This window comes from Carassius gibelio, chromosome A10 (assembly GCF_023724105.1).
Source record: "Carassius gibelio isolate Cgi1373 ecotype wild population from Czech Republic chromosome A10, carGib1.2-hapl.c, whole genome shotgun sequence".
NCBI lineage: Eukaryota > Metazoa > Chordata > Actinopteri > Cypriniformes > Cyprinidae > Carassius > Carassius gibelio.
Window position 1 is genome coordinate 1,235,090 of NC_068380.1, and position 26,766 is coordinate 1,261,855.

At 36.9% G+C, this 26,766-nt stretch overlaps 1 protein-coding gene across 1 annotated transcript; it reads left to right on the forward strand.

Annotated features, from left to right (window-relative positions):
- The first annotated feature begins 940 nt into the window (after positions 1-940).
- vcanb (versican b) lies at positions 941-25,655 on the forward strand. The gene is made up of 16 exons (XM_052607381.1): positions 941-1,204; positions 2,090-2,163; positions 3,427-3,837; positions 6,985-7,159; positions 7,245-7,372; positions 8,392-8,679; positions 11,331-12,017; positions 13,447-14,142; positions 15,642-17,588; positions 17,771-17,884; positions 17,973-18,086; positions 20,879-21,037; positions 22,124-22,206; positions 23,187-23,331; positions 23,419-23,601; positions 24,640-25,655. Exons 2-16 carry the CDS (start codon positions 2,097-2,099, stop codon positions 24,768-24,770), a joined length of 5,328 nt encoding a protein of 1,775 aa, XP_052463341.1. The 5' UTR covers positions 941-1,204; positions 2,090-2,096; the 3' UTR covers positions 24,771-25,655.
- Positions 25,656-26,766: the final 1,111 nt, after the last annotated feature.

The window sequence follows — 26,766 nt, forward strand, 5'->3', positions numbered from 1 at the left end:
GTGCTTAAACTCTTCAGAAGCCATTAATAACTGCTTAGCAACACCCAGGTGACCAGTGACATGAACTGGTGTCATGAAGACAGATGAGCACCACACATTCTTTAGAAAATGTAAAAAAAAAAAAATTTAAATTATATGTGCACTTTCAATGAACTTATATTATTGAGAAACTACATGGATATTTTGTACTTGAAGATTGATTTGTCACAGGAATTTTAAAGTAAACAAAAAATACTCGTGATTAATAAAACGATAAACGTACTGTAACCAATCTTTCAGTTTTTACAGTATTTGTTGATTAATGCAGTTTTGATGAATGTTGAACTTTAGAAACAAATCTTACCGACCTCAACATTTTGCACGATAGTATTAAGATTTTAACCTTATATTTAGAATTTGTTTTGTAATCTCAAACACTGTAATGGCTAAATCAGATGAATGGCGCAGGTTATTGCGGAGGTTCTTGAGGAGGTAACGGTACCGTCTCTCTCCCGTGTGAAAAAGCTCTTGCAAACACTTGTAAGTGGAGCTGGGAAGTTCACATCAGTTCACAAGAGTAATTTGGCCACTTTCACACCCCTAATAACCCAGTTACTCCATCAGCACCCTCTCTGTCTAATGATCAGTGCTCTGTCAGACCGCGCAGTGAGATATTGATGCGCTTTTACGCACTACTCCGCGTAATAGGTTACAGAGAGCTGCTTGATGTTAAAGACTGCGAATGTTTCTGATAAATGAATGCTGATTTAATTTGCTAAGTTGAATCGAAGACCGTCACTTATTTTAGCTTTTACAGGTACATGCAGTTGGACACTGAACTGGTTTTTGCGCTTAAATTTTCCATGGTTGTTAGTAAGAGAAACAACGAATTCATTGATTTTGCATTACTTATAACCCAACCTACATGTTCAAACTAGTTTCAAACACGAAGAGCGCAGCACATCCCTGTTCCTCTTCAGAAGGATGGATCAGATTCATTTTGGGTGGGCACTTTCTGCCCCTCCTCTGAAAACTGACGAAATCATGGGTGGACATGGAATTTGAACTTGCTGCCGGCTCATGTCTCCAGTCTTTTCGTGGGCACCAGGGGAAGAAAGAGCACCTAAGTCTGCTGCTGGGCTTTGGAGCATCAGATATATTTGCACTTTTTGTGAAGGATTGCATTTGGAGAATCAGGACTAGCCAAGATTGTCTACAGGAAAAGGTCAGTTCTATTCTATTATGTTCTGTTCTAATTTGTTCTATTCTATTCTATTAAAACAATTATATCCTAATTGTTAAGGGATGAATATTGACCGATATGTCACATTAATCGGCATTAATCATTTGCTGTGGTTAATATCCATTGCATATTCATTTGACCATGTTCTGCTCAGCATCTTTTGATATTAGAGCAGATTTACTTCAGTGCATCTCTTTTTTTCTCTTATTTGATTGTCTGTCACCCTGAAGCTCTGTCTGCATCTTCCCAGTGCTTCCCAGATCCACTTATCATTATCTCATCATTATCATCATAATACCAGCTCTGCTTAAATGCTGATAACTTAGATGTGAGCTTTGGAATAATTTGGGATTTCGTTTGGTCTGGTGTGATTGATCTGTCTTCACATTTTCACGGTGATGTTAACTGTTGGAAAGCGATGCGTGGAGGTGCTTAATATATCGCTCTCTCTAGTGTTTGATAGCGTGTACTATATAGGGCGTGTGTGACTGTCCCCACAGCTGTCAAAAAAGATCTTTGTGTTTCCGAGGAATGATTAAAGTATGGCTGTCCGGTATATTAAGATGAAATATATACATCCTTTTTAACCGCTTATTATTAATGAAGCTTTCATAAACACGTTCTTTATCTGATGACAAAGCCATTTATTGAAATGATAAAGGGAGACAGGAAAAAGCAAACAGACAGTGGGTGTCTAAAGACCCAGTTGGACCTGGAACAAAGACATGGATGGACATTAAACACAAGCAGTTTGACAGCCGACCCACGTTTAGGAGTAAACTGTAGCTGCACATGTACAACGAATTAAACTCACTACTGAATGGCTTTTACGAAATGAAAAGCTTTTATTTATTTATTTATTCGTAGAATTGAGATGTTACTGGACGTGAAACACATCCTCTGGTTGGTCTGTGTCTGCAGAGCTGCTGTAAACAAAGATGGTAAGTTTTTGACTGTTTTAAGGCGTTTTTTTTTTTTTTTTAGTTTCTATTTTTTCTTTCTTTCTTTTTCTTTCTTCATTTAGACATTCCAAAATATTCAAAATGACATACGGTAGGGATGCAGTGATGTTAATATCCTGGATGATAAGCCAGTTATAATTTCATGTAATGGACAATATCGATAAATGGAAGCTATTCAAATTATCGCTGATAGGCTACTCTAGCCGATAATCACTTTTATGTAATGGCCGATAACAAATGTCAAATACAATTTGATAATATTTTTCATTTTAAATGATACAAGTGATTTTATGCCACAAGATAATGTATGATATGAAAAATATTAAAATTATTTATATTTATGGATTTAATGCTTTTATCCAAAGCAACTTACAAAAGGGGAACAAACCAATGTCAGTCAACAATTTTTCAAATTATTTAATTAATTTAATTTATAAAATACATAAATATAGTGTTTTTGAGTTAAAAAAAAATTCATAAAAAATCTACAAATAATCTACATTATTTATTATAATATAATAGTTTTAAATATTTCAAATATTGATGATAATATTTAAGATTAGATCTTTAGATCTGTAGTCCACAACAATTTTCAAAACAATTTCCCTTTGATGACAATAAAGTATACTACTACTGCTACTACATCTACTACTTTTATAATTAAATGTGTGCTAATATTAAATAATGGGGATATGTTAAAGCTTAGACTTTTTGGTGTTATTAAAACGTGTTTTTAAAGATTGACATTGAGTAAGTGCTACATGATGACAAAAGTAAGTGAACTTAAAATCAGGAGAGATGAGCATGTACAAATCAACTAGTACAATGATATATAAAAAAATATCAGCCAGTAACCGATATGATACAGATATATATCATGTATCCCTAGCAATCACTGTAAACCTGTTTCCAATTCCTTAACTGTGTGTCGTATGCTTAACAACTACTTCCTGTCTGCTACATTATTTTATTTTCACTGATGTCCTATTATATCTTTATAGTTTCAAGGTTAGTTTTATTTTTTCTTTACTAAAACTTATTTTATTTAATCTCTTTGCCTTTTTTTTGAGTAAGTTTATTTTATTTGAAGAATTTTTATAAGTGACTACTTAATATAAAACACATACACAATATGAAACTGATATATATAGTCTCAATGGAAGCAGGACATTTAAGTGTTGTTTCAAAGCTATGCTGTGTCTGCTCTTGGGTTCCTCTACTCTATCTGCTTCTTGTTTGCAGACTCTGCTGGTAGGATGAAGGTGGAGAGGAGTTCTCCAGTGCAAGGCTCGCTGGCGGACCAGGTGGTCCTGCCCTGCCATTTCTCCATCCTTCCATCTCCTACCGGCAGCTCCAGCACCTCCACCACTGCAGCAGCTGCCACAGCATCCAGCACCCACACAGACCATCTCCGCATCAAGTGGACTAAACTCATGGGCGATGAGGAAACCATAGTGATAGTGACCCAGAATGGCTTCCTCAAGATTGGGCTGGAGTTTAAAGGCAGGGTATCAGTTCCCAGCCACCCCGAGGACCATGGTGATGCATCTCTGACCATAGAGAGGCTCAGGGCCAGTGATGCGGGCATTTACCGCTGCGAGGTCATGCACGGCATTGAAGACACTCAAGAGTCCATCTCCCTGAATGTCAATGGTCAGTCAACTCTGTGCAAATTATAAAAGCAATACATATTTCTGGCTGAATTAATTATACAGTATTTTCTCTAATGACTTTCCTCAAACTGCCAGTCCATTTTGTTACAGAATGGCCACTTTTCAGGATCTGGGTTTCATGCAGAAATAAAACTGGTTTAAAAAAGGATATAATGTAGGATATATAAAAAAAGAATCAAATGTTTGTTAAATGTACAACAGAGTACAAAAAAAGTCATAATATAAAATATTATAAAAAAATATTTTATTAATATGAAATATTCAGTTTGAGATTAGCTAAAGGTTAGATTTGTTATTTTATATATTTATATGTAATAATTTTTTTTAGATTTATAGATGTTATTAGATTATTAATCTTTTAAAAAATAGACAACATAATTAATCTAATTGCAGAAAAAGGGGAAATGAGCATTAAAAATGTTTTAATTATAATATTAAATGTTAATTATTATAATTAAATATTCACTATATTAATATTATTTCAATGCTTTAATTTTTAAGTGAGCCCTATCTCACATTTTATCCATCCAAATTCTGGCCTAGATTTTTCCTGCATTTCATCATGTTATGATGTAAAATGGGTTGCGAAGTAATGTATGATATGAAAATATTAATACTGTTTATTAAAGTGAAATTGTAAATATTATAATTAAATATTAATTGATATTATTTATATTTATATTTGCAAATTATTCGATTTATCATTTTAGATATACTATATTTTTAGATTTATCAGCGTTATTAAAGTTTTTTAAAGATTAGACTACAATGGTGATCTAAATTTAAAAATAGGTATTTCTTTATTCTTAAACATAATATATGCCATATGTTTACTCTGAAATATGTCATGCTGTGAAGTAAAATGGTGCTTCTTTAACTTCCTTCAGCAGGATTTCCATTGGCAAAGTTGATCAGCAGTGGCTCTCAGATGCACTGCTCTTTTTTACTCTCATAAGCATATGTGATGATGTAATTAGTCATCGCTAGCCAAAATGGACAGCGTTCCTGTCAGGAGAAAAGGGGGAAAGATTATTTTGCTTTAGAGTCTGGAAAAATCCCTTTCAGAGTCTGGTTTTTCCTCGAATCTTGACAAGGCCTTATTGTGTTTCTAAGTAACAGAAAGGAAGGGTGAACATAAAAAAAAAAAAATGTGTTTGTTTTTTGCTTCCTTGAATGACTATGAAAGAATGTCTTAAGAAATAGTTCAAGGTTCCTTACGTTATTCATGCAAGAACTTAACTTGTATTAAACCTGAAACATTTAGAAAAACTCAAAGTAACTGTGCTAAGAATCGTGTTAGGTGATAAACAACACTGTATTTGTTTACAGCATTATTATGTGCAGTAAAACATGGGCACATCTGGCTCAGATGAGACGGTGCTGTTGGAGTGTTTGTAGGCCCATAGGGCCAAGTGTCTTCATGCCAAATACTCAGTTCCCTCTTTTGGGCCCTGGGCAGCACTGATTGCCACTCAAGGGTAGTGCCTACCCAAAAAACACACTGCAATCCCTCTGAGAAAAGAGCATTCAGAGCCAGCAGTTCTGCTAATGTACCCAAAAAAGACTAGAAAAGCCCATAAAAGGGCAAATAACAGTCAGACTGCATGGCCGGTTCTGAGCCTTATTAGCAGTGTTTGCTAAAGCAAATATCAGTAGTAATATTGCTCATATGTGTTGAAGTATTAAATTCAACATGTAACTCAGCATGTTTGAACCAGAAATGTTTTTAATTGTTGAATTTATTTATCATTTTATATTTACCCCCCCCCACCACACACAAACACTTTAAAATCTTAGTTTTCATTTGCACTCCTTCTTCTAAAAGTTGCATCCATAAATTAATCTACTTTCGAATTCTAAGTGACAAAAGGCGAACTAATTAGGAACTAGATTTTTCCCTATTAATTTAATTTAATTTAATTTAATTTATTTTAATATACTATTTATTTATTAAATTTATTAAATTTATTTTTATTATTATTATTTTATTATTATTTAGCTGTTAGTCAGTTTGCACAGTAAAAGCCTCTTGGAAAATAAAATAAAATAAAATAAAATAAAAAAAATAAAAAAAAAATAAAAAAAAAAATAATTCTATTCTATTCTATTCTATTCTATTCTACTCTTTATCCTTCTTGGAAAAGTTGTATCCATATATTTTTTGCATTGCATTATGCACTTTTTTTTTCTTTCTCTCTTTCAATCTGCCATAAGCATAGTTTTTTACATATATATTTGTCTTGTTCCAAATATAGTTCAAAGTATTTCAAAAATCTGTTTTTAAGAGGCTGTTATGTCAGATTATTGCCTTGTGTAAGTTCAGAACACCATTTAGGAATACTGTATGGGAAAGTGGATAAAACAAGTGTATGTAAAGTGGAGCGATAAGATCAGTTTGGATTTTTGACACAACAGGTACCTAAATAGACGAACAACAAAATGATTTTTCATTTACAGCTTGTTGCTGTGACTAAAATGTTCAATGTTCAGAACAAAAGCCCCTTTCACTGAATCTAGGGATTCGTCACAAAAGCATCCCGTTTGATCACATTTGTTGTTAAATGAAATCAAATATGCATATCATGACAATATGACCACCTATCTGGAAAGAAAATCGAATTGTTGCACATATAAATGACCATTCATAAGTTGGGGCTGCTTGGAATTTTTTAATAAAAAAAAAAAAAAAATACGTTTTTGAAATTAGTCTCTTCTGCTCACCAAGACAGCATTGATTTGATCAAGAATTCAGTAAAAACAGTGATATTGTGAAATATTACTATCATTTAAAATAACTGTTTTAAGTTGAATATATTTTAAAACATTCCTGTGATTCAGTGCTGAATTTTTCAGCATCATTCCTCCAGTCTTCAGTGTCACATGATCCTTCAGAAATCATTCTCATATGCTCATCTGCTGCCTTTACTGTCAATTTAGATCAATCTATAAGTCCTTAATGAGTAAAAGTATTAATTTCTTTCAAAAACTTACTGACGTCAAACTTTTGAATGCTAGTGTAGATGGGTTTGTCTGGTATACAAGAATATATAAGTCTATCACAAAACCTCAAAACTGCTATATGCGATTTGATCGAATCAGTGAGATGTTGATTTGTGTTGTCTCCCAGGTGTTGTGTTTCATTACCGCGCCAACACCAGTCGCTACACTCTAGATTTGGAGCAGGCCAAGCAGGCCTGCACTGATGTGGACGCGAGCATCGCCACCGCCGAGCAGCTTCAGTCAGCCTTCGAGGACGGATTTGACCAGTGCGATGCTGGATGGCTGGCCGACCAAACCGTCAGGTGATTTCTTCAGCTCCAGAATCAAATCTGTCTAACATTTGAATATCACTGATATGAGGAGTACATCTGGGGTTGTTCTCCACAGATACCCCATAACAATGCCACGAGAAGGTTGCCATGGCAATATGATTCTGAGGCCAGGAGTCAGATCATACGGACTCAGAAATTCCTCGGAAACGTATGATGTGTACTGCTATGTAGGAGCACTACAGGGTAAGTTTAGAAGTTTAGACTCACGCAGTGTCACAATTACTGTTATGAGATGACAGTTGAGCTGAACACATCCTCACTCACAAATTACTTTTCTATGGCAACGTTGAAATAGATTTTTTTTTTTTTTTTTGCAGTAATGGGAATTTGGGGGGAAAATGTCTTAACAATCTTAATGGTCAAACCATGTTTGGTTTTATTGGTGAGCGATAATTTACTGTATTTACTGCATTCTCTTGAAAAAACTTATTGGGTGAATCTCACAGAAATGTATTATATTATAATTATTATAATAAAAAAATTTTCCCCAAAAACATAAATATAACAAATATTACTATATTGTAAAAATACTTGTATTGTTTAATTTAAATAATACAATTATTCAATCCGATTTTTTCACAATATAAAATACTTCGGTAACATATTATTTTAAGGTGTGCTTGTTACACGTCATACTGTATGTACTTACTATTAGAATAACATTTAATTATGCATAATTATATTTAACTAACCCTAAGCCAAACCCTAATCCTAACCCTAACTATATAGTAATATTATTTTTTTAATTACAGTAATGAGAATTTGGAGAGGAAATTGAAATTAAATAGATCTATGTGTGGCTTTATTTGTGATTATAGCAATCTAATTTAATTGCATCAATAATTTACTTCTATATTTGGTTGCAAAATGTATTGATGTATGTTTTAGCAAATCCTAAGACTTACTGTTTCTTACTGTTTCACCCCAATATATATATATTACAAAAGAAGAATATAGCAAATAAAAAAAATACATAATATATATAAATATATATATATATATATATATATATATATATATACACACACACACTCAGAAATATATTTTATGCACAAATACTTGATGAAATAGTTACCTTATGAATAAACTGACGATCTCATTTTTAGTTCACTTTAATTAGAAGTTCATTCTGGGATTGCGTTATTTGTTAAGAGTGTGCAATGCACAAAATGTGATGTGTTATCGTGTGTGTTTAATCTCAGGTGAGGTGTTTTTCGCTGATGCTAAGATGACTCTAGATGAGGCCAGGGAGGAGTGCGAGAGACGGGATGCAGTTTTAGCGTCTCCAGGTCATCTTCATGCAGCCTGGAGGGCCGGCATGGACCGCTGCGACTTCGGCTGGCTGTCTGACGGCAGCGCCCGCTACCCCATCTCCGTACCCAGAATGCAGTGCGGCAAAGGACAGCTGGGTGTGAGGACTATGTACCGCTTCCTCAACCAGACTGGATTTCCTTTACCGAGCGAGAAGCTGGGAGCTTTCTGTTTCAAAGGTATATCTTCATGAAATGCTCATGACAAAAAAATACAATCTGGTCCTAAAAATATCAAATTTATATTTTGATATAAAAAGTATTATAATAAAGAAAAAGTAAATCAATATTATTTAATGGAAATATCTAATTTCTTTATTAATTTGGAGATGAAATATATCACGGACATGTTCTTTGAAAGGTTTCGAGAGATTGACGCAACTCTCTGTTAGTGCATGTTTCTCATGATGTTGTTTTTGCAGATAGAAAGGCGTCTGTTTTGCTGTGATATCATAACAGCTGTGACTCCGAGCTGTCCTGTCCTCTCTCTGCTAGCTGGGTGGAAGCAGAATAGTTCGTTCTCTCCAGGGCATCCTCAGATTTCATCTGTTAAACCTCTGTTCTACGTCTAGCTCAAATATTTGCCTTAAAATGGCATACTAACTGACCCAAAAAAGTAGCACTTAACATGCATTTTATCAGATTTTACATCAGGTGTGTCCTTGTCGCCCCCTGCCTCCAGGGATTTTGAGGCTTTCCTGTTAGCCGCGCCTTGTTTCATGTAACCGGACATGAAGCACTTCTCTTAAATGAACTTCTACTGCAGAACAAACAAAAGCACTCTGGGTAGGCCAGAAAAGAGCGTGGAGGGCAAGAGTGCCCCACTATAATATATAAACAAATGCTAGTGGGGGATATGACTTCCTTTTGTGCTGTTTCAAGATCACTGGGGTTTTATAAGAGAAAAAGATGCCTGATGTTTTACATCAGAGTCGCTGCATAGAAAAGAGGACACATCCCTAATGTCTAACAGCTGGTTTTGTGTGTCCACACGCTGAGCCAGAGGCAAAGAAGCAGTGAGATACCCTTGTCAATAGCAAATGCTTTTGTCATCGTTCAATCATTTACTCCCTCTTATGTATTGATATTCTTACTCTATTATGTTGAATCCTGATTATGTCATGTTGTCGTAGTATTCTGGTATTTTATATTCTGTTAGCCTGGTCATGAAGTGTGCAGCCTTACAGAACGATGAAGATAGATCCACATTCGAAGAGACTGAACGAAGCAGAAATGGGTGTGGGCCTTTGTCTGCACTCAACAAACTGCATAACTTTTGCATTATGTGTCTGAAATGCTGCTAGTGTAAAAACAGATTTAAAAGAACATAAATTGTCAAATGTGGTAAATGTGGAAAGAACAACAAATTGTTTGTTAGTACTGAAAACAAGCATTTTGTTGCACAAGTCAGACCAAATTGTCAGTGGAATGCTTCTAAGAGCATGCAATAGACAAAATCAGAGTAGTTTTTATAATGTTCAAAAGAACAGCATTTATTTAAAATAGAAATCTCAATGTCTTCACTGTAACTTTTTATAAATGTACTTTAATGCCTTCTTGCTGATTGAAAGGATCAATTTAGTTAAAAATAAAATAAAATAAATTACTGACCCCCAAACATTTGAACAGCAGTATGTCTATCTCTCCCGGCCTGATTTTTATTAGTGAAAAAAAAAAAGAAAAGAAAAATGCCATCTAGCCTGGTCTTATAAGATCACATGCTGCTGTCATTAAAGGAAAAGGAGACACACTACATATTAAGACATTCTGAAATCCATGTATATTTTTTAATTCAGCAAAACAGAAGCCTTTTCACTTGTACTTTCAGACATTTGGACCCCCTCTCTATTCCTCTGCTTGCATCTAGATGGGCGACTGCCATACATGTCGTCATGAATGGTTTTACCGTGGTGTTGAAAGCTCTTGCCAAGCATGACATTTTTTTTTACCATCTGAGTCAAACCTTTGGAGGCTTGCCAACACATCATAAGCACAGCAGCAATACGTATATGAACAGACAAGAGTGAACTTTATGGTGTCATTTACTTGGCCATTTCAATTTGTTTTATAGGTCCGTGAAAGTGTGTCAGAGGTAGCATGCATGTAGACACCAGGGTTAGGGTTTGATTTATAGATTGTGAGAATGAGATGACGTTGGCACTTACATTACATACTTACAAGTGCACTTATTCAGGACTATTTACCTTCTGGTCGGAGTCAAAATATGTGGTTAGGCTAAATGCAACCTAGCCAAAAGTGTTCTGGAAAGGAAGATAAAGTTTCAAAATAAATATAAACTTTCAAGTTCTTCCTCTTTCATAGTATGTCATTTTCCCAAAATAACTCTTGACCAGCCGAAAATTCCCTCAATACTTAGACGATTCTGCTGTTATTGGCATTTTGTAGAAATATCTTGACTTTGCTGCCAAGAATAGCATTTTTTGCACTTACTTGGTCAATATGAATAGACTGAGGGCTGCGAATTATTTGGGATAAAACTGTAAAAGTATTCTACAATGCTCACCTGAATATTACCCAATAAAAGTGTCATAGTATCATCTATCACTATTTTGTGTTTGGAGACATATATACTGTTTATAGGTTGACAATGTAGCACTTTTGACATTTCTCTTGTCAGCTGTAATGAATTTAAAATTTTATGAATACGGGTCAGGCGAGCTGAAGAACTGAAGCCATTTACAATTGAAAACCTTTATTTCTGTCATTTCATTTGGTGCCACTATGGGCAGCAGAGCTATGCACTTTATATTAATAAGTATTTGAGAAAGGCTTGGTCAAAATGAGATCTTTCCTTTTCTCTCTCTTCTCAGGATGGGATCCCACAACTGTACCCACAGCTGGACCTACAACACCTCCAGTTCTTTCAGACACCCATCAAACCTCTTCCTTTAAAGCAGTCTCTTCTATGCCAGCCCATGGCACCACAGAGGAGCCACCATCCATGTTCTCTGCAAGCATGGCTCCACGTGACAGAGGCTCTCCTGATCTACATCCCTCTGCTAAATCCATTGTTGTTGTACCAACTGAATCTAAGAAGATTTCGGATATGGAAACCACAACCACATTTAATGACTATGGCAGCTCTTTGGACAATGACAGCTCCTTGGTGCAAGGGGTACCCCATGGTGGTATGCCCCATTATTCAGATTCCTTCTTCTCTATCCAGCAACCCCGTCAGCCCATCAGAGAGAGCATGCATCCTGGGTGGGATCCTCTGCATGGGGAATCCAGTGGTGTGGAGGGTAACAGCAGCGCTGACACGGATACTCCTGAGAATGTGATTCCTGCTTCACCTGTGCTTGTAATAGACTTGAAAGGAGATCCAGAAAAGCCACAAATTGTGTACAAAGAGAATGAAACCACAGCAAACATGACTGAAGAAAGTCTGGATTTGGCTGAGTCCTTGCAAGGCCAGCAGAATGAAACCACAAAGGACGTCGACTTTCCATTGGGCATCAATTTGTTCTTTTACAACATTACGGGGAGAAAACAACCAGGTAGGTCAGACGGAAATTCATAAAAATTATTTTAATACAAAACAATTTTTATATACAGAAGAAGCTAATTTTACCAGAGCAAAACAGCATATAAAGATATAATACATGACTTGCTCACATCAACCTGTTTTGCTTGTCCTTTCATATTTTGGTGTGGGAGGTGATTCTTGATTGTCCAAAGCAGCATATTGTAAATGAGTGACTTGGCTTAGGAAACACTGAGATGCAAAATGAATGTAGATCTTGGCTAAAGAGAGGCCACATTTGGCTCTGTCCAGATGCCTGCTGCTGGTTTGCAAACAAAAGATTTGGACCTGGTCTTCGATTTCATGCAATTGCTTTAATATTTGGTTTGTGCCAAATCTTTACCTCATCTAGAAGTATAGCTAAATTAGTGGTGCTGCCTATATGCATAAAAAGGAGAAGAGAGACAGATCTTCCATGCCTTCCCACGACCTTGATTGACTTCCCGGTTTGCTGGAAAGAGTGATGAGGTTGATAAACATCTGTAAATAGACTGCAGCCAGTGTTCCTGTCTTGTAGTTCCTGTGGGTCATCATACTAGAGGCACCTACTATAGTAAAACATCAGGGAGAGACAGAGGTGTTGAGTGTGAGAAAGAGTAGCTCTCAAAGCCACAGACAAATACCTCCTGGGTCAAATGGCAAAGCCTCTTAAAACAATCAGCAAAGTAATCACTGCAAGCTAATTACTTTTCCTTACCTCGTGGAGTCTTCAGATCAGGTTACCATTTGTGGCTGCTAGTTGGTCCACCAAAGGAAAAGTATATTATCTTATGCATGTTATTGAGGCCTTGAGGATGTAGTACAATTTCTGGCTATATTTCACACATTTTAACTGCGTGATGTAACAGTAGCTGGAATGACTTTTTTAAATTTTGAACTTTGAATAAATGAAAAGGGTCTTGTAATTTTGCAGTATAGTGACTTTAGGGCCTCACGGGGACATATCACTGAATAGAATTTATAATAAGCCTTTCCTTGTATATAAGTAGATCCATTACTTATGTAGAAACAATGATCAGTAATATCTTTAGTGTCAAAATCATAACTGATGTGAGCATTTTATTTGCCTCAAGTGAGACTCTAGCATTAAGTGTTAAATATATGCAGTGCTAGTTTCTAAAATATCTATAAAGGTATTTGAAAAATTGGCAACATGAATTTGTAAGTGAATATGGAAGCAGGCTTTACAGTAGATCATCTTTGATAAGTTGTTGGCTTACCCAGTATTATTAAACTAACTCACTTAGGTCAGTATTTCACAGTTCCAGTCCAGAACTTTTTATATGTCTCTCTTATCTGACCCCATTAGTTCAGATCTGTCTCCTAATGAGCTGATGATCAGAATCAGGACTGGAATTGAAAACCAGTGACTTAGGGGTGTCTTATGTATTATTTTTTTGCAGGTAAACCTTTTAATAATGTGGGAGTTGATGCTATTCTTAAATTCCTTGGAGAACCAGGGCTCTCTAATCCACTTCTAACATCTGTTGAAAGTGAGCCACCTTCGGTCAGTGGAGACCTTACAGGTGAAACATATCCATCTCCTGAAGTACATCCCTCAGCTAAATCCATTGTTGTTCTACCAACTGAAGCTGAGACAAGTTCGGATATGGACACCACAACCGCATTTAATGACTATGGCAGCTCTTTGGACAATGACAGCTCCTTTCTGCAAGGGGTACCACATGATGTTATGCCCCATTATTCAGATTCCTTCTTCTCTACCCAGCAACCCCGTCAGCCCAACAGAGAGAGCATGCATCCTGGGTGGGATCCTCTGCATGGGGAATCCAGTGGTGCGGAGGGTAACAGCAGCGCTGACACGGATACTCCTGAGAATGTGATTCCTGCTTCACCTGTGCTTGTAATAGACTTCAAAGGAGATCCAAATCCAGACAAGCCACAAATTGTGTACAAAGAGAATGAAACCACAGGAAACATGACTGAAGAAAGTCTGGATTTGGCTAATTCCAATTTGAAAAGCTCAAATTTTAGTGAAGAGAACTTGCAAGGCCAGCAGAATGAAACCACAAAGGACGTCGACTTTCCATTGGGCATCAATTTGTTCTTATACAACATTAAGCGGACAAATCAATCAGGTAGGTCAGATGGAAGTTCATAAAAATGTTGTTGATGCAAAAAAAAAAATTTTTATATAGAAGCTAATTTCACCAGAGCAAAACAGCATACAAAGATATAATACATTGACTTCATTCTCATATTAATCAGTTTTGCTTGTCCTTTCATATTTTGGTGTGGGAGGTGATTCTTGATTGTCCAAAGCAGCATATTGTAAATGAGTGACTTGGCTTAGGAAACACTGAGATGCAAAATTAATGTAGATCTTGGCTAAAGAGAGGTCACATTTGGCTCTGTCCAGATGCCTGCTGCTGGTTTGCAAACAAAAGATTTTGGACCTGGTCTTCGATTTCATTCAGTTGCTTTAATATTTGGTTTGTCCCAAATCTTTACCTCATCTAGAAGTATAGCTAAATTAATGGTGCTGACTATATGCATAATAAGGAGAAGAGAGACAGATCTTCCATGCCTTCCCACGACCTTGATTGACTTCCCGGTTTGCTGGAAAGAGTGATGAGGTTGATAAACATCTGTAAATAGACTGCAGCCAGTGTTCCTGTCTTGTAGTTCCTGTGGGTCATCATACTAGAGGCACCTACTATAGTAAAACATCAGGGAGAGACAGAGGTGTTGAGTGTGAGAAAGAGTAGCTCTCAAAGCCACAGACAAATACCTCCTGGGTCAAATGGCAAAGCCTCTTAAAACAATCAGCAAAGTAATCACTGCAAGCTAATTACTTTTCCTTACCTCGTCCAGTCTTCAGATCAGGTTACCATTTGTGGCTGCTAGTTGGTCCACCAAAGGAAAAGTATATTTTCTTATGCATGTTATTGAGGCCTTGAGGATGTAGTACAATTTCTAACTGTACTGTATTTCACACATTTTAACGGCTTAATGTAACAGTAGCTGGAATGACTTTGTTTAATTTTAAACTATGAATAAATGAAAAGGGTCTTGTAATTTTGCAGTATAGTGACTTTAGGGTCCCACGGGGACATATCACTGAATAGAATTTATAATAAGCTTTTCGCTGTATATAAGTAGAGCCATTACTTATGTAGAAACAATAATCAGTAATATCTTTACTGTCAAAATCATAACTATGTGAGCATTTTATTTGCCCTAAGTGAGACTCTAGCATTACGTGGTATATATATATATATATATATATATATATATATATATATATATATATATATATATATATATATAAATGCAGTGATAGTTTCTAAAATGTCTATAATGATTCAAGAAAAATTGGCAACATGAATTTGTAAGTGAATATGGAAGCAGGCTTAACAGTAGATCATCTTTGATAAGCTGTTGGCTTACCCAGTATTATTAAACTAACTCACTTAGGTCAGTATTTCACAGTTCCAGTCCAGAACTTTTTATATGTCTCTCTTATCTGACCCCATTAGTTCAGATCTGTCTCCTAATGAGCTGATGATCAGAATCAGGACTGGAATTAAAACCAGTGACTTAGGGGTGTCTTATGTATTTCAACTATTTTTTGCAGGTAATCCTTTTAATAATGCGGGAGTTGATGCTGTTCTAAAATTCCTTGGAGAACCAGGGCTCTCTAATCCACTTCTAACATCTGTTGAAAGTGAGCCACCTTTGGGCAGTGGAGACCTTACAGGTGAAACATATCCATCAGCTTCTGTTACCATCACCCCAAAAGTGAGTTTCATTAACGGAAAACACGAGCTGACTCTGAAACCGGACAATGACCAAACTCAGGAGGCTAGAGGAGACCAGTTTGACACTGCTATCCCACCACCAGAAGAAACCATCACTTTTGATATGATAGAAATACTTACGAAGGAGGCTGAAGGCACCACATCTTACCCAGAGACTGAAGAATATGGCTCAACGATTAGAAGCCTAATTGAGCCCTATTTTACAACAAAGAGTCTGGAAAGTATAACCACAACAGAATTGCCTACATTTGCAACCAAATCCTCAAGCCAGAAGTTGACCCCACAAACCATATCTCTTAGCATGCACGTAGAAGGTTCGGGGATATACCCAACAGATGATGAAGAGGAACTGACCCCCTTGGAAGGTTCTGCAGAAGACACACTTCCAACAACTAATGTCTCATATGTGGTGGCTACCGACGAAACTGAAATAGATGAAACAGAGAAGACAACACTGGCATTTGGGCTGGACTACAGCACTGAGGGACCAATTGTTACAACTCGTGAATCCAGCACTGTAGAAATGGAGAGAACAGAGTACAGAGAAACGAAACCAGAACCAGACGATTTTGAGGGCTCAACCTCCACTGAAGACGAGGGCTCGGGACAAGATATATATGCAACAGAAGAATCAAAGCAACCAACTTTATCTCCATCATTCACTGATTCATCTCACAGCTTTACAAGTTCCTTAACAACTACTCATCCTAAAGAGCCTAGGCAACCTTTTAGTTTGGCTTTGCCCAGTACAGATCCTACGATTCAGGTGGTTTCAACTTTTCAAATGGAGGCAATCCTAGAAGAAAGCACTCCTTACATTACACACTCTGAGAAAGACGAAAACAGACGTACAACTAAGAGTCCTTTATTGTTGCCTGAGAATGAAAAAGACTTAAGTATAATCCTCACCATCTCTGAGGACATCGGCTCTGGTCAGTCTGATCAGTCAACTGAAGCATTCTCAAAACAACCGTTCACTGCAACTACTGTTCCATCCCTTCTTATTAAACAAACTGAAGAAACAAGTGTTGATGCACATGATGAAACCCCTAAAGTATTTGAAGGTTCTGCAGAAGACACAACACCACTGACCTTCACTAGTGTCCAAACTCAAACAAAATTCACAACCCAAAGTTCAGAGACCACCATTCTGCCCACTGATAGTCTTAGAGCAGTAATGTCTTCCTCCCAAGAAACTGTTCTAATCCAAAAATCCCATTTAGAAGAGACAACCACCTCAGTGCAGTCATCAGAGACTTTGGGCTCCCAAGAAACCATTATAATCCAAAAATCACCATTTGAAGAGACAACCACCTCAGTGCAGTCATCAGAGACTTTGGGCTCCCAAGAAATCGTTATAATCCAAAAATCACCATCCGAAGAGACAACCATCTCGGGGCAGTCATCAGAGACTTCAGATGAGACAACAAAAGAAATAACACATTCTACATTTGGATTCCCAACTGAGAAGCCTCTCACCTCATTTACCCAAGTTTCCAGTTATCCCACCACCGACTTAAATGTGAAAGAGCCAGTTCAGGTCTTGGATAGGGGAACTACTTCTGCTACAGAAAATGTTTTCACCACTACCAAAGCCACAAGTATTGTGGTATTTGAAGAGAATGTTGTAGATTATAAAGATGTGGTGGGTCCCTCAATTGTTCACGGACAACCACCGTCCAGGGAAGAGTTCACCACAAGAAAACCAGAATTCTGGACAGATTCCAGCTACACTGTTGAGAGTCATATGGAGGTTTTCCAAGGTACAGTTCCACATACTTTTGTAACTCATACAGTATTTTGCTTATCATGTAAAGTGGTTTAAATGTTATTTCAATAGTTCCTCTATTGTGGTTCACAAAATAATTGAATTACTCTTCTTTGTAGTCCACTTATCCATAATGGGTTTTTCCATCCACTAATAGATGTTACTTTGATATTTCAGATCTCACACTTTGCTCTGTCAGTGTGTGTGAAAATGATGGAATTTGCTATTCTAATGGAAAAGGAAACATATGTGTCTGCATGCCTGGATTCAGTGGGGAACACTGTGAAAATGGTTTGAAGCCTTTAATATTTTCACTTTTGATGAACACAATTAAAGCTTCTGAGTAAAGTAAGAAATGTTCATGTCCTAATTCCTGCAGAAATTGACGAATGCCAGTCAAACCCTTGTCACAATGGTGGTACATGCATTGACGGGTTAAACGGTTTCAGGTGTGTCTGTCTGCCCAGCTATTCAGGAGCCCTCTGTGAGCAAGGTATGAAATCAACACTGACATGGTGCTATACAATTGTTTTACTTGGGCTGATATATGAAACTCTTGAAGGAATATTTTTGTAATAAAGTGTGGACTGTGTCTTGCTAGCAAGTTGCTAAGCAATTCTATCATATAACTTCCATGCTTACACATAATGTATGTTTTACCTTATGGTTTATTTTTCAAATCTTGCAATGAGTGCATACTTTAAACATTGTCTGTCCGATTGCCTGTTAGGTTTCCATTTTAAGTGCAATAAAATATAACTCCTAAGTTATTGGTAGAAGCTGTTGGATAAAATATATTATGATTTAGGAGGCTAGTTTCTAAATAGTGAGCTATGGCTGTTTAATAAATCCACTGAAGCAAATGGTATACAGAATGGCAGTCAGTTCAAACAGTTAGCATGGGCAAACCGAACCACAAAGTTCACCCCATCTGCCAAACCTGATTCTCCAGAGCGTGTGCGATATAGTGTCTGGAGGAATGAAAGCAGGTTTGTGCCAATAATACATTTCAGAGAAAATGACACACAGTCAATGATGGCAATGCCTCTTCTCTCAAACCACCACAGTTATCAAAAACACTGAGCAATTCTAAAAACCATATCTGAGCCAAATGACTTACTTGGCATGGTCCCAGTGTGGCTGAGTAAACAATGAGTAGATTTTAGAAGTCGTCTCATGGAAAGCAATCACAATGCTGGATATAGAGCAAGAGAGAGGGAGAAAGCTGGAAGCCATGAGCAGATGGGCACTGACTTGGCCATCACTGCCAACCAACCAACTGGAGAGTGTTGAGGTAAGGGTCGAAACACTTAAGGAAGGTTGGGAACCAACTGATGACATCTGCTTATGGCTGAAGCTATGGTTACATAAAGGCTCATAGGTGTATTTCACAAAGTGAAGCTCTTCAAATGAGAACAACCCTTTTTGAATGTTCTGTTGTGGTTTTAACTTTTACAAATAACTTAAAAATAAATAAATACTGAATTTCTTTTTTACATGGCTGTGGACAGTGTTTGATGATGATGAAGGCTGGGATTGATTTTTTGTTATTTTTTTTACAAAGGTTTCTTGGCCCTTCATTGCTGTTCCCTCACTTAAGGGTGAGGTCCCTTAGGTTCTGGGAAGAGCATTGTGAATGGCACATGGGTCCATACTGGGAAAGCAGCTGGAACCAATTAATGCATCATAATTTGTACAAGAGGCTCATGGAGACCCCTATATATGAGTCATGTTGAGGTCGAGCCACAGTATAGAAACTCCCAAACACCTGCCTGCATCTCACATAGAACTTCCCCTTAGCTTTCGAATATGAAAATAATCAGCTGACTTATGAATAAGAGCCAAGTTTTTTACTTTGAAAAGAGCTATTAACCTTCTCAGGACTTGACTTTTACATGCACTTGCACTGGCTTGACAGTGGGCGTTGGTCCCCCAATGGATTGGTTCCAGCTTCATAAAAAATATTGCTGCCATTAGTCAACAGAGCCAGTCTTCTCCATGCATAAACATCACCTCTGAGGACATCTGTTTTCTCAAGCTTTTTAGCCAAAGATCAGGGGAAGTCGTAAAAAGCTGAACTCTTGCATTCCACATCATGTAAAAAACACAGTTGGTTTAATCAGTGAAGCTGAATTTGGACCTTCAGTGACAGATGACAGTGTTTAATCCGAAGCTGCTGCGTTACACTTTGTTACATCGCGATAAATACGATATTTTAGCCAAATTAGAAAATAGCATGAGACAGAACTTGGGAAAACCAGAGTCCTTGTCATGACCAAGATGCCTAGCAAGGGAAAAGTGCAAAAAGAAATGCTCAATTTATTTCTGAAAAAGAGCCAAAGTTGCTTGCAATGGCTAAATGCTAGACACTGACTGGTTGAAGTATTTTTCCTGATTTGATCCGTTGTCTATATTACTTCTAGGTCTTGCAAAATAAGTAGGCAATTTAAAAACCTCCAAAGTCATGGATATTTTGTTCATATTTTCTCTGACCACAATCCGACTACAGTTTTTTTTTCACTTAATTGTGCTATGCATCATGACATATTAGACTTGGACAATTTGTTTTGATTTATCATTACCTTAAAAGAAAATGCAAATTATGACAACTGAAATTGGAGGGACAATTTATTTTCTAAAGTACATAAACAATTTGGATATTTCTGTAGCAATTACAATACATTTTCAGTGGTTCTTGCTAATGTACATGCTCAATGGAATGATCTACTGGAGGTTCAGGGCTAATGACAAAACGAGCACGTAGTGGTGCGAAATCAGTTAAAGTAAACAGCATTATGGGCCGTGTGGCTGAGATGATTACTTGGCCTCATTTACTGGTGTTTTCTTTCCAGCCTCATTAGATGTCATTGTTTGCATTTAGCTTTCACATTGAGCACTGTGGTCATTGGTGGTTTTCAGTCCAAGCAAAATGTTGATGTTCTTCATTATATGGGATTGAATAAAAAAGTTCTATGCACTGGGTTAAACCAGTTGATGGCCGAACTCAAAACAGATGTGGTTCTGTGCGTCCATTCTGCACCATAACTGATTATACGTGATGTAAAAGACAGGCTTGTTCATGGTTAACAGAAGAAAATACAGAGTCAATCATGAGACATCTCTTCTTTGTTAAAATATGGGCACTGTAATGCTCCTTGTAGCTGTATCATGAATCACAAAAGCATCTGCCCTTTAACTGGATGTGGCTAACATTATGGACGTTATCCAATGTTTCACTCATTTTTAGGTTTCTCATGTTTCCTTTTCTGTCATTCAAACTTTCAGACACGGAGATTTGTGACTTTGGCTGGCACAAGTTTCAGAGCCACTGCTATAAGTACTTCACACACCGGCGGACATGGGAAGCAGCGGAAAGAGCGTGTCGTCTGCAGGGCGGTCACCTCACCAGTGTCCTGTCCCATGAAGAGCAGCTCTTTGTTAATCGTGAGTTTATGATTTTAGGAATGTTATTGCTAATTATTAATTTAATTGCTCACTCTTAATATTTAATAACTCTTTTACTATTTAACTCTTTTGAGTTTGAGTTAGGATAGATTTCAAAAGTGCAGTTATAAACACAACGAGGCTATGAAAGTGAATAGTGAGTAGATGAGTTTTCCTGTCGGGTGTGATGAGTGATGTCCACTATAACCTTTGTAGTTCCATTTAGACACTTGTTAGCCACCACCTTTTTCAAGACAAGTAAAAGAGTTAAAATTTACAAGGGCGTTTTACTGATGTATTTAGAACAAAATGTTTTCTTTTGTTCACCACAGACTTTATTTCAGACATTTAAGCAAAACCTCGTTCAAAATACCCTACTAATGTAAGGACTGTGGTTCAGAATTTCTAAAATACAAACTTGCCAGGTTTCGGTCGTTTGTAGCAAGTTTCGAAAGAAGCAAAAAAAAAAAAAAGAAAACAGATACTCAGGACTGACCGAATTCTAGCATTGACTAAACAAACCATAAGTCATATTAAAGATGCTGTTGACTCTAAACTAAACAAACGTCATCTTGGCTCCTTGGGGCACAGAAACTATTCTACATTTGTTTGTGTCATTTGATGTGTGGTTTGGTTTAACTGATTTCCTGCTATTTCCAGTTCAGCCAGGCAGTCTATTAAAGATGTCAAAGAAGTTTGCAAAGGTCCTCACACAAAAAGATTAATGAATTCCTTTCATTTATCCAGGCTTCCATATAGGCTTTTCTATAAGAAAATGCACATCCACTAGTTTTTCTTTCCAGTTTATTATGCAGAGACAACCATAAGTTGATTGGTTATCCCAAAGAGTATTAATAGTGTGGTGCTATCAAAACGTGCTATCTGTTTGTTTGAGTTTCCCGACCAGTCTGACACAGCAGTTTGAGTTCGGAGAGGGAACTTTCCATTTCTCCCACCAATATGCAGATACAAATAGTAGAAATTAGTCAACCACACAACGTGTCCTCTTCATCCGAAGTCATATGATAGTTTTTATGCACTAGTCTGCAGAGATAGATCCTGAAATCTGTGTAATTTGTCTTGTAGGTTTGGGGCATGACTATCAGTGGATTGGACTGAATGATAAAATGTTTGACAATGATTTCCGCTGGACAGATGGACACCCTATGGTAGGATGGGATTCATTATTTTGATCCTAATAAAGTTTATTGGATGCACATCTGTGTTCCAGGTGACCATGAAGTCAGAGATATGAGTCATTCTTGGTGTGTTGTTTTTTCCGGCCTGCAACAAAACGATGTTGTTTGATCCTAAAATGAGTGTGAAGCAATTGTGCACACAGTTTTTAAAATCCCAGTATAAAAATTGCTAGTGCAATTGTTACTCTTCCATAAACCATAAGCTAGGTGATGCTAATGCTGATGGAAAAGTTCTCACTTAATCATTTCTGTCATCCTGTGTGGTATCAATAGAAACACATAGGTCACTTTAAAGGAGTGGTACTATTTATTTATTTATTTATTTGTTTTGTTTGGCCGGTTTTATTTGTTTATTTAGCAGTTTTTTTCATTGATGTATGTTTGTATGTTTGTTTATTTATTTAAATTGCATAAATCTACAAAGACATGACATGCAAGAAAAAATAAATAAATAAAATGATTTAGTAATTCGTTCTCTCTATTTATAAATCGTGTGCACCATTTAGCAAATCGAGGGAGAAATTTAACAAAAGTTTAATATTGCATGTTTATTTCAGCACGTGGACTCTAATTAAAAACTTGGGTAGGCCTATTTGACGTAAATTTTGTGCATGATTTATTTATTTATTTTTTACTATTTTTTAGAATGGAAATGGAAGAGCACATTGATTTTTACGATCTTTTGTCATTCTGCTTATTTGATATTAATTACCTTTCTACATATAAAATGGGGCTTGTGTGTTTGTGTGCAACACATGCAAATTGAGTGCAGCAGTACATTTTGTTAGAATAATCCCATTTTATCAAGGAAAGTCCCATGTAACCCTGCCAGATGTGTATAAAGCACAGTCTATTTAGATTCTTACATGTGATCTTTGCACCCTCATGTGGGCACACGCTGTGGTGCACGAGCAGTTTGAATAAAATGCCTCTGTGTTCATTTGCACTAGCAATTTGAGCACTGGAGAGTGGGTCAGCCGGACAGCTTCTTCTCCATGGGCGAGGACTGCGTGGTGATGATCTGGCACGAGCGTGGTCAGTGGAACGATGTGCCATGCAATTATCACCTGACCTTCACTTGCAAGAAGGGCACAGGTAAGACCTCATCTTCCTCTTCTTCTAGTCTCCACTGTCACTTGATGTCACCTAATCGTCTTTGGCTTTCTTTTGCCTGTGTCTCAGTGTCCTGCGGTCAGCCTCCTGTCATAAAGGATGCCCATATCTATGGCGGCATTAAGCCGCGGTATGAGATCAACTCTCTGGTTAGGTACCACTGCAAGGACGGTTTCATCCAAAGACACATTCCCACTATCAGATGCCGAGAAGACGGCCACTGGGACAAGCCCAAAATCATGTGCTTGAAACGTAAGCTGCTGACTCTGAATAAATAGATGTTTAGTGAAATCCAGGCATGAAATTGTAATGCCTGTCTATATTAATTTTGTAATTATTTATAATAACATTTTATATATTCATATAAAATATTTTTAATTTATTTTTATTTTTATATTTTCAGTTTAATTATAATTTCTGTTTAAGTAGTTTTGTTCTGCTTTTGCCATTTTTTATCCTTTTTTTATATTTCTATAGCTTTATTTGTATATCAGTTTTACTATAAGTAATTTTTTGTAATTTATTTCAGTTAATTTCAACATTTTTAATTTTCCTTATTTTGATTTTTTAATTTCATTCTTTCATTATTTGTTTAATTTCACGTTTTTCATCTATTTATTGTCATCAAATATGTATATATAATGTATATATATTATAATTTTTTTTATTATAATTTTTTTAAATACATTTAATACATTTGAATAATTTTAGTTTTAGTGAATGATAACAACACTGAACTTTTGACTGCATTACTTTACTTTTTCCATGGAATACAAAAGAGGACATACACTGTAAAATTACAAAAAAGATTATTGTGGAATCATTATTACAAGAAAATACTATTCCAGTTTTGTTTTTTTACTTCAAAATTTCCTGTTTTACTTTGCCGGATCTTTTTAATAATAAGTGAAATTTATTAACAAGAGAAAGTCTCTAGAAAGTGAAAATTGTTTCAAAATAATTGTTAAGCTAATTTCCATAATAAGGACTGAGTATGTCAGAATTCAAAAATAAGAAAAAGTATATTTGAAGTCTTCTAAGGCCACTCAAAATTACTTATGTGAGAGGAAATTTTAATTTAAGTCACTATTTACTAAAATGTGTGACATATGTTCAAACATGTTGAAATGAGTGTCTCACTCAAGACACATTGCAGTACATTTTCTGTTAAGTTCAAGAAAGAAAGTCATATATGGTTTTGAAAATGAGGGTAAATAAATGATGACATCATTTTCAGTTTTGGGTGAACAAACCTTTTAAGTTAATACATCTTTTCCTTTTATTCTACAGCATCTACCTACCAGATGTATGCTCACAAAAATCAAAACAACAACAATTACAACAACAGTAAGAGACGCTACAGTGAGTCGACGCAGGACCGTCATCGCTGGTCAAAAACAGCAGATGACTCCACACACTGATCTCCATCTACAGACCTACAGATGCTTTACATCTACAGAGAAACTCTTTAGTCTAAAGGACTGAAGCCAAACCATGTGCCTGATGAATGTTTTAGAACCGAGAAGTGAATTTCCCTGAGGGACTGCAAAAAACACCATCACCCACCCACTGAGAGCATACTTTGACTATGCAACAGTCTACATTGCATATTGTAATAATGTCTTAATGTTTTGACATGGGAAGGGGGTTTCTGGTTGAAATGTATATAGTAGAGATATTGAACAAGTAAAAACAGCTGTGAAAGGTGACTTTTTTAATGTTTATTTTTTATTTTTTATTATTCATTCGTAACTTTTGCTTACGAAGAACTGGACTTCCTGTTCTCTCTGACTTAATAAGAGAGCACTATGGTACGAGCAGAATATAAACAGAACAGTTATAGTACTCAAGAGTAAAAGAACAATAGGCTTTTATTGTTTCACATTGTGGTGAGTGGGGTTCAAAAGGGATGTCACGGGGCTGGAGAACAAACAATGCTGAAAGGACTGCAACTCCAAACAATTTTTCAACATTCCTCTGCAGCATCCTCACTAGTTATGAGGATTACTCAGATAATATTCAACCATTGTACACTCTCATAATCATATTCTCATATGGCATCAAATACATATTTTCATTTTTTTTAATGTTGGTTTGTAATGTAACAATTTTTACTTTTTTAAATGAATGTCATGGTAAAATATGAAAATATGTATACTGTATGTGTGGTCGAATGAACTAGCATTTTTGTCAGATATTATTACAAATGTTACATGAAGCCATAGTAGTTTAATTTATTGCCGAAGATACATATAGCGATGAATGGACTGTGAGATTTTGAATAATAAAGCGCTATTAGAATATAATGAACACGTTTAAATGTGTGTTCTTGTTTCTTCCCGCGTCAATCATGAGGGCGACCAAAAGAGGGCGATGTCATGGTAACCAAGAATTCTGAAAATGACGTGATAGTATGAACAGACACCTGCTCTGTTTCGAAGACTTTCTAGTCGACAAACACCCTATTGTTAACAAGGTAAGGACGTGGGTGTTTAAACTTTAAAACTGAACACTGTTTAATGTTCATTTTGAGATAAGCTCTTATAGCTTCTGGTGTGTTTTCTGAGAGACGTTGGCAAAGTTTATTTTTTACCTGACCTGAAACACTCATAACTCATAACTCTCACATCAGGATAGATCACTCACACAATCACTCATCGACAGATTGGACACCTACAAACCGTCACACGATAATAAAAACAGGTTCCGCTGATCTGAATCAACCGAGTCGCGAACAGGCTCCGATGCTGATCTTGAATCAACAGAGTCGCGAACAGGCTCCGAAGTGCCGATCTGAATCAACAGAGTCGCGAACAGGCTCCGAAGTGCCGATCTGAATCAACAGAGTCGCGAACAGGCTCCGAAGTGCCGACCTGAATCAACCGAGTCGCGAACAGGCTCCGAAGTGCCGACCTGAATCAACCGAGTCGCGAACAGGCTCCGAAGTGCCGACCTGAATCAACCGAGTCGCGAACAGGCTCCGAAGTGCCGATCTGAATCAACCGAGTCGCGAACAGGCTCCGAAGTGCCGATCTGAATCAACAGTCGCGAACAGGCTCCGAAGTCCCGATCTGAATCAACAGAGTCGCGAACAGGCTCCGAAGTGCCGATCTGAATCAACCGAGTCGCGAACAAGCTCCGAAGTGCCGATCTGAATCAACCGAGTCGCGAACAGGCTCCGAAGTGCCGATCTGAATCAACCGAGTCGCGAACAAGCTCCGAAGTGCCGATCTGAATCAACCGAGTCGCAAACAGGCTCCGAAGTGCCGATCTGAATCAACCGAGTCGCGAACAGGCTCCGAAGTCCCGATCTGAATCAACAGAGTCGCGAACAGGCTCCGAAGTACCGATCTGAATCAACCGAGTCGCAAACAGGCTCCAAAGTGCCGCCCAACATACATGGAAAAACAAACCACT

What these genes read in the sequence shown, in the direction of transcription:
- vcanb (XM_052607381.1), top strand. Translation starts at nt 2,097, where the DNA reads ATGTTACTGGACGTGAAACACATCCTCTGGTTGGTCTGTGTCTGCAGA. An exon ending in AGCTGCTGTAAACAAAGATG is followed by an intron (nt 2,164 to 3,426) that starts GTAAGTTTTTGA and finishes TCTTGTTTGCAG; the next exon opens with ACTCTGCTGGTAGGATGAAG. An exon ending in CAAAATCATGTGCTTGAAAC is followed by an intron (nt 23,602 to 24,639) that starts GTAAGCTGCTGA and finishes TTTATTCTACAG; the next exon opens with CATCTACCTACCAGATGTAT.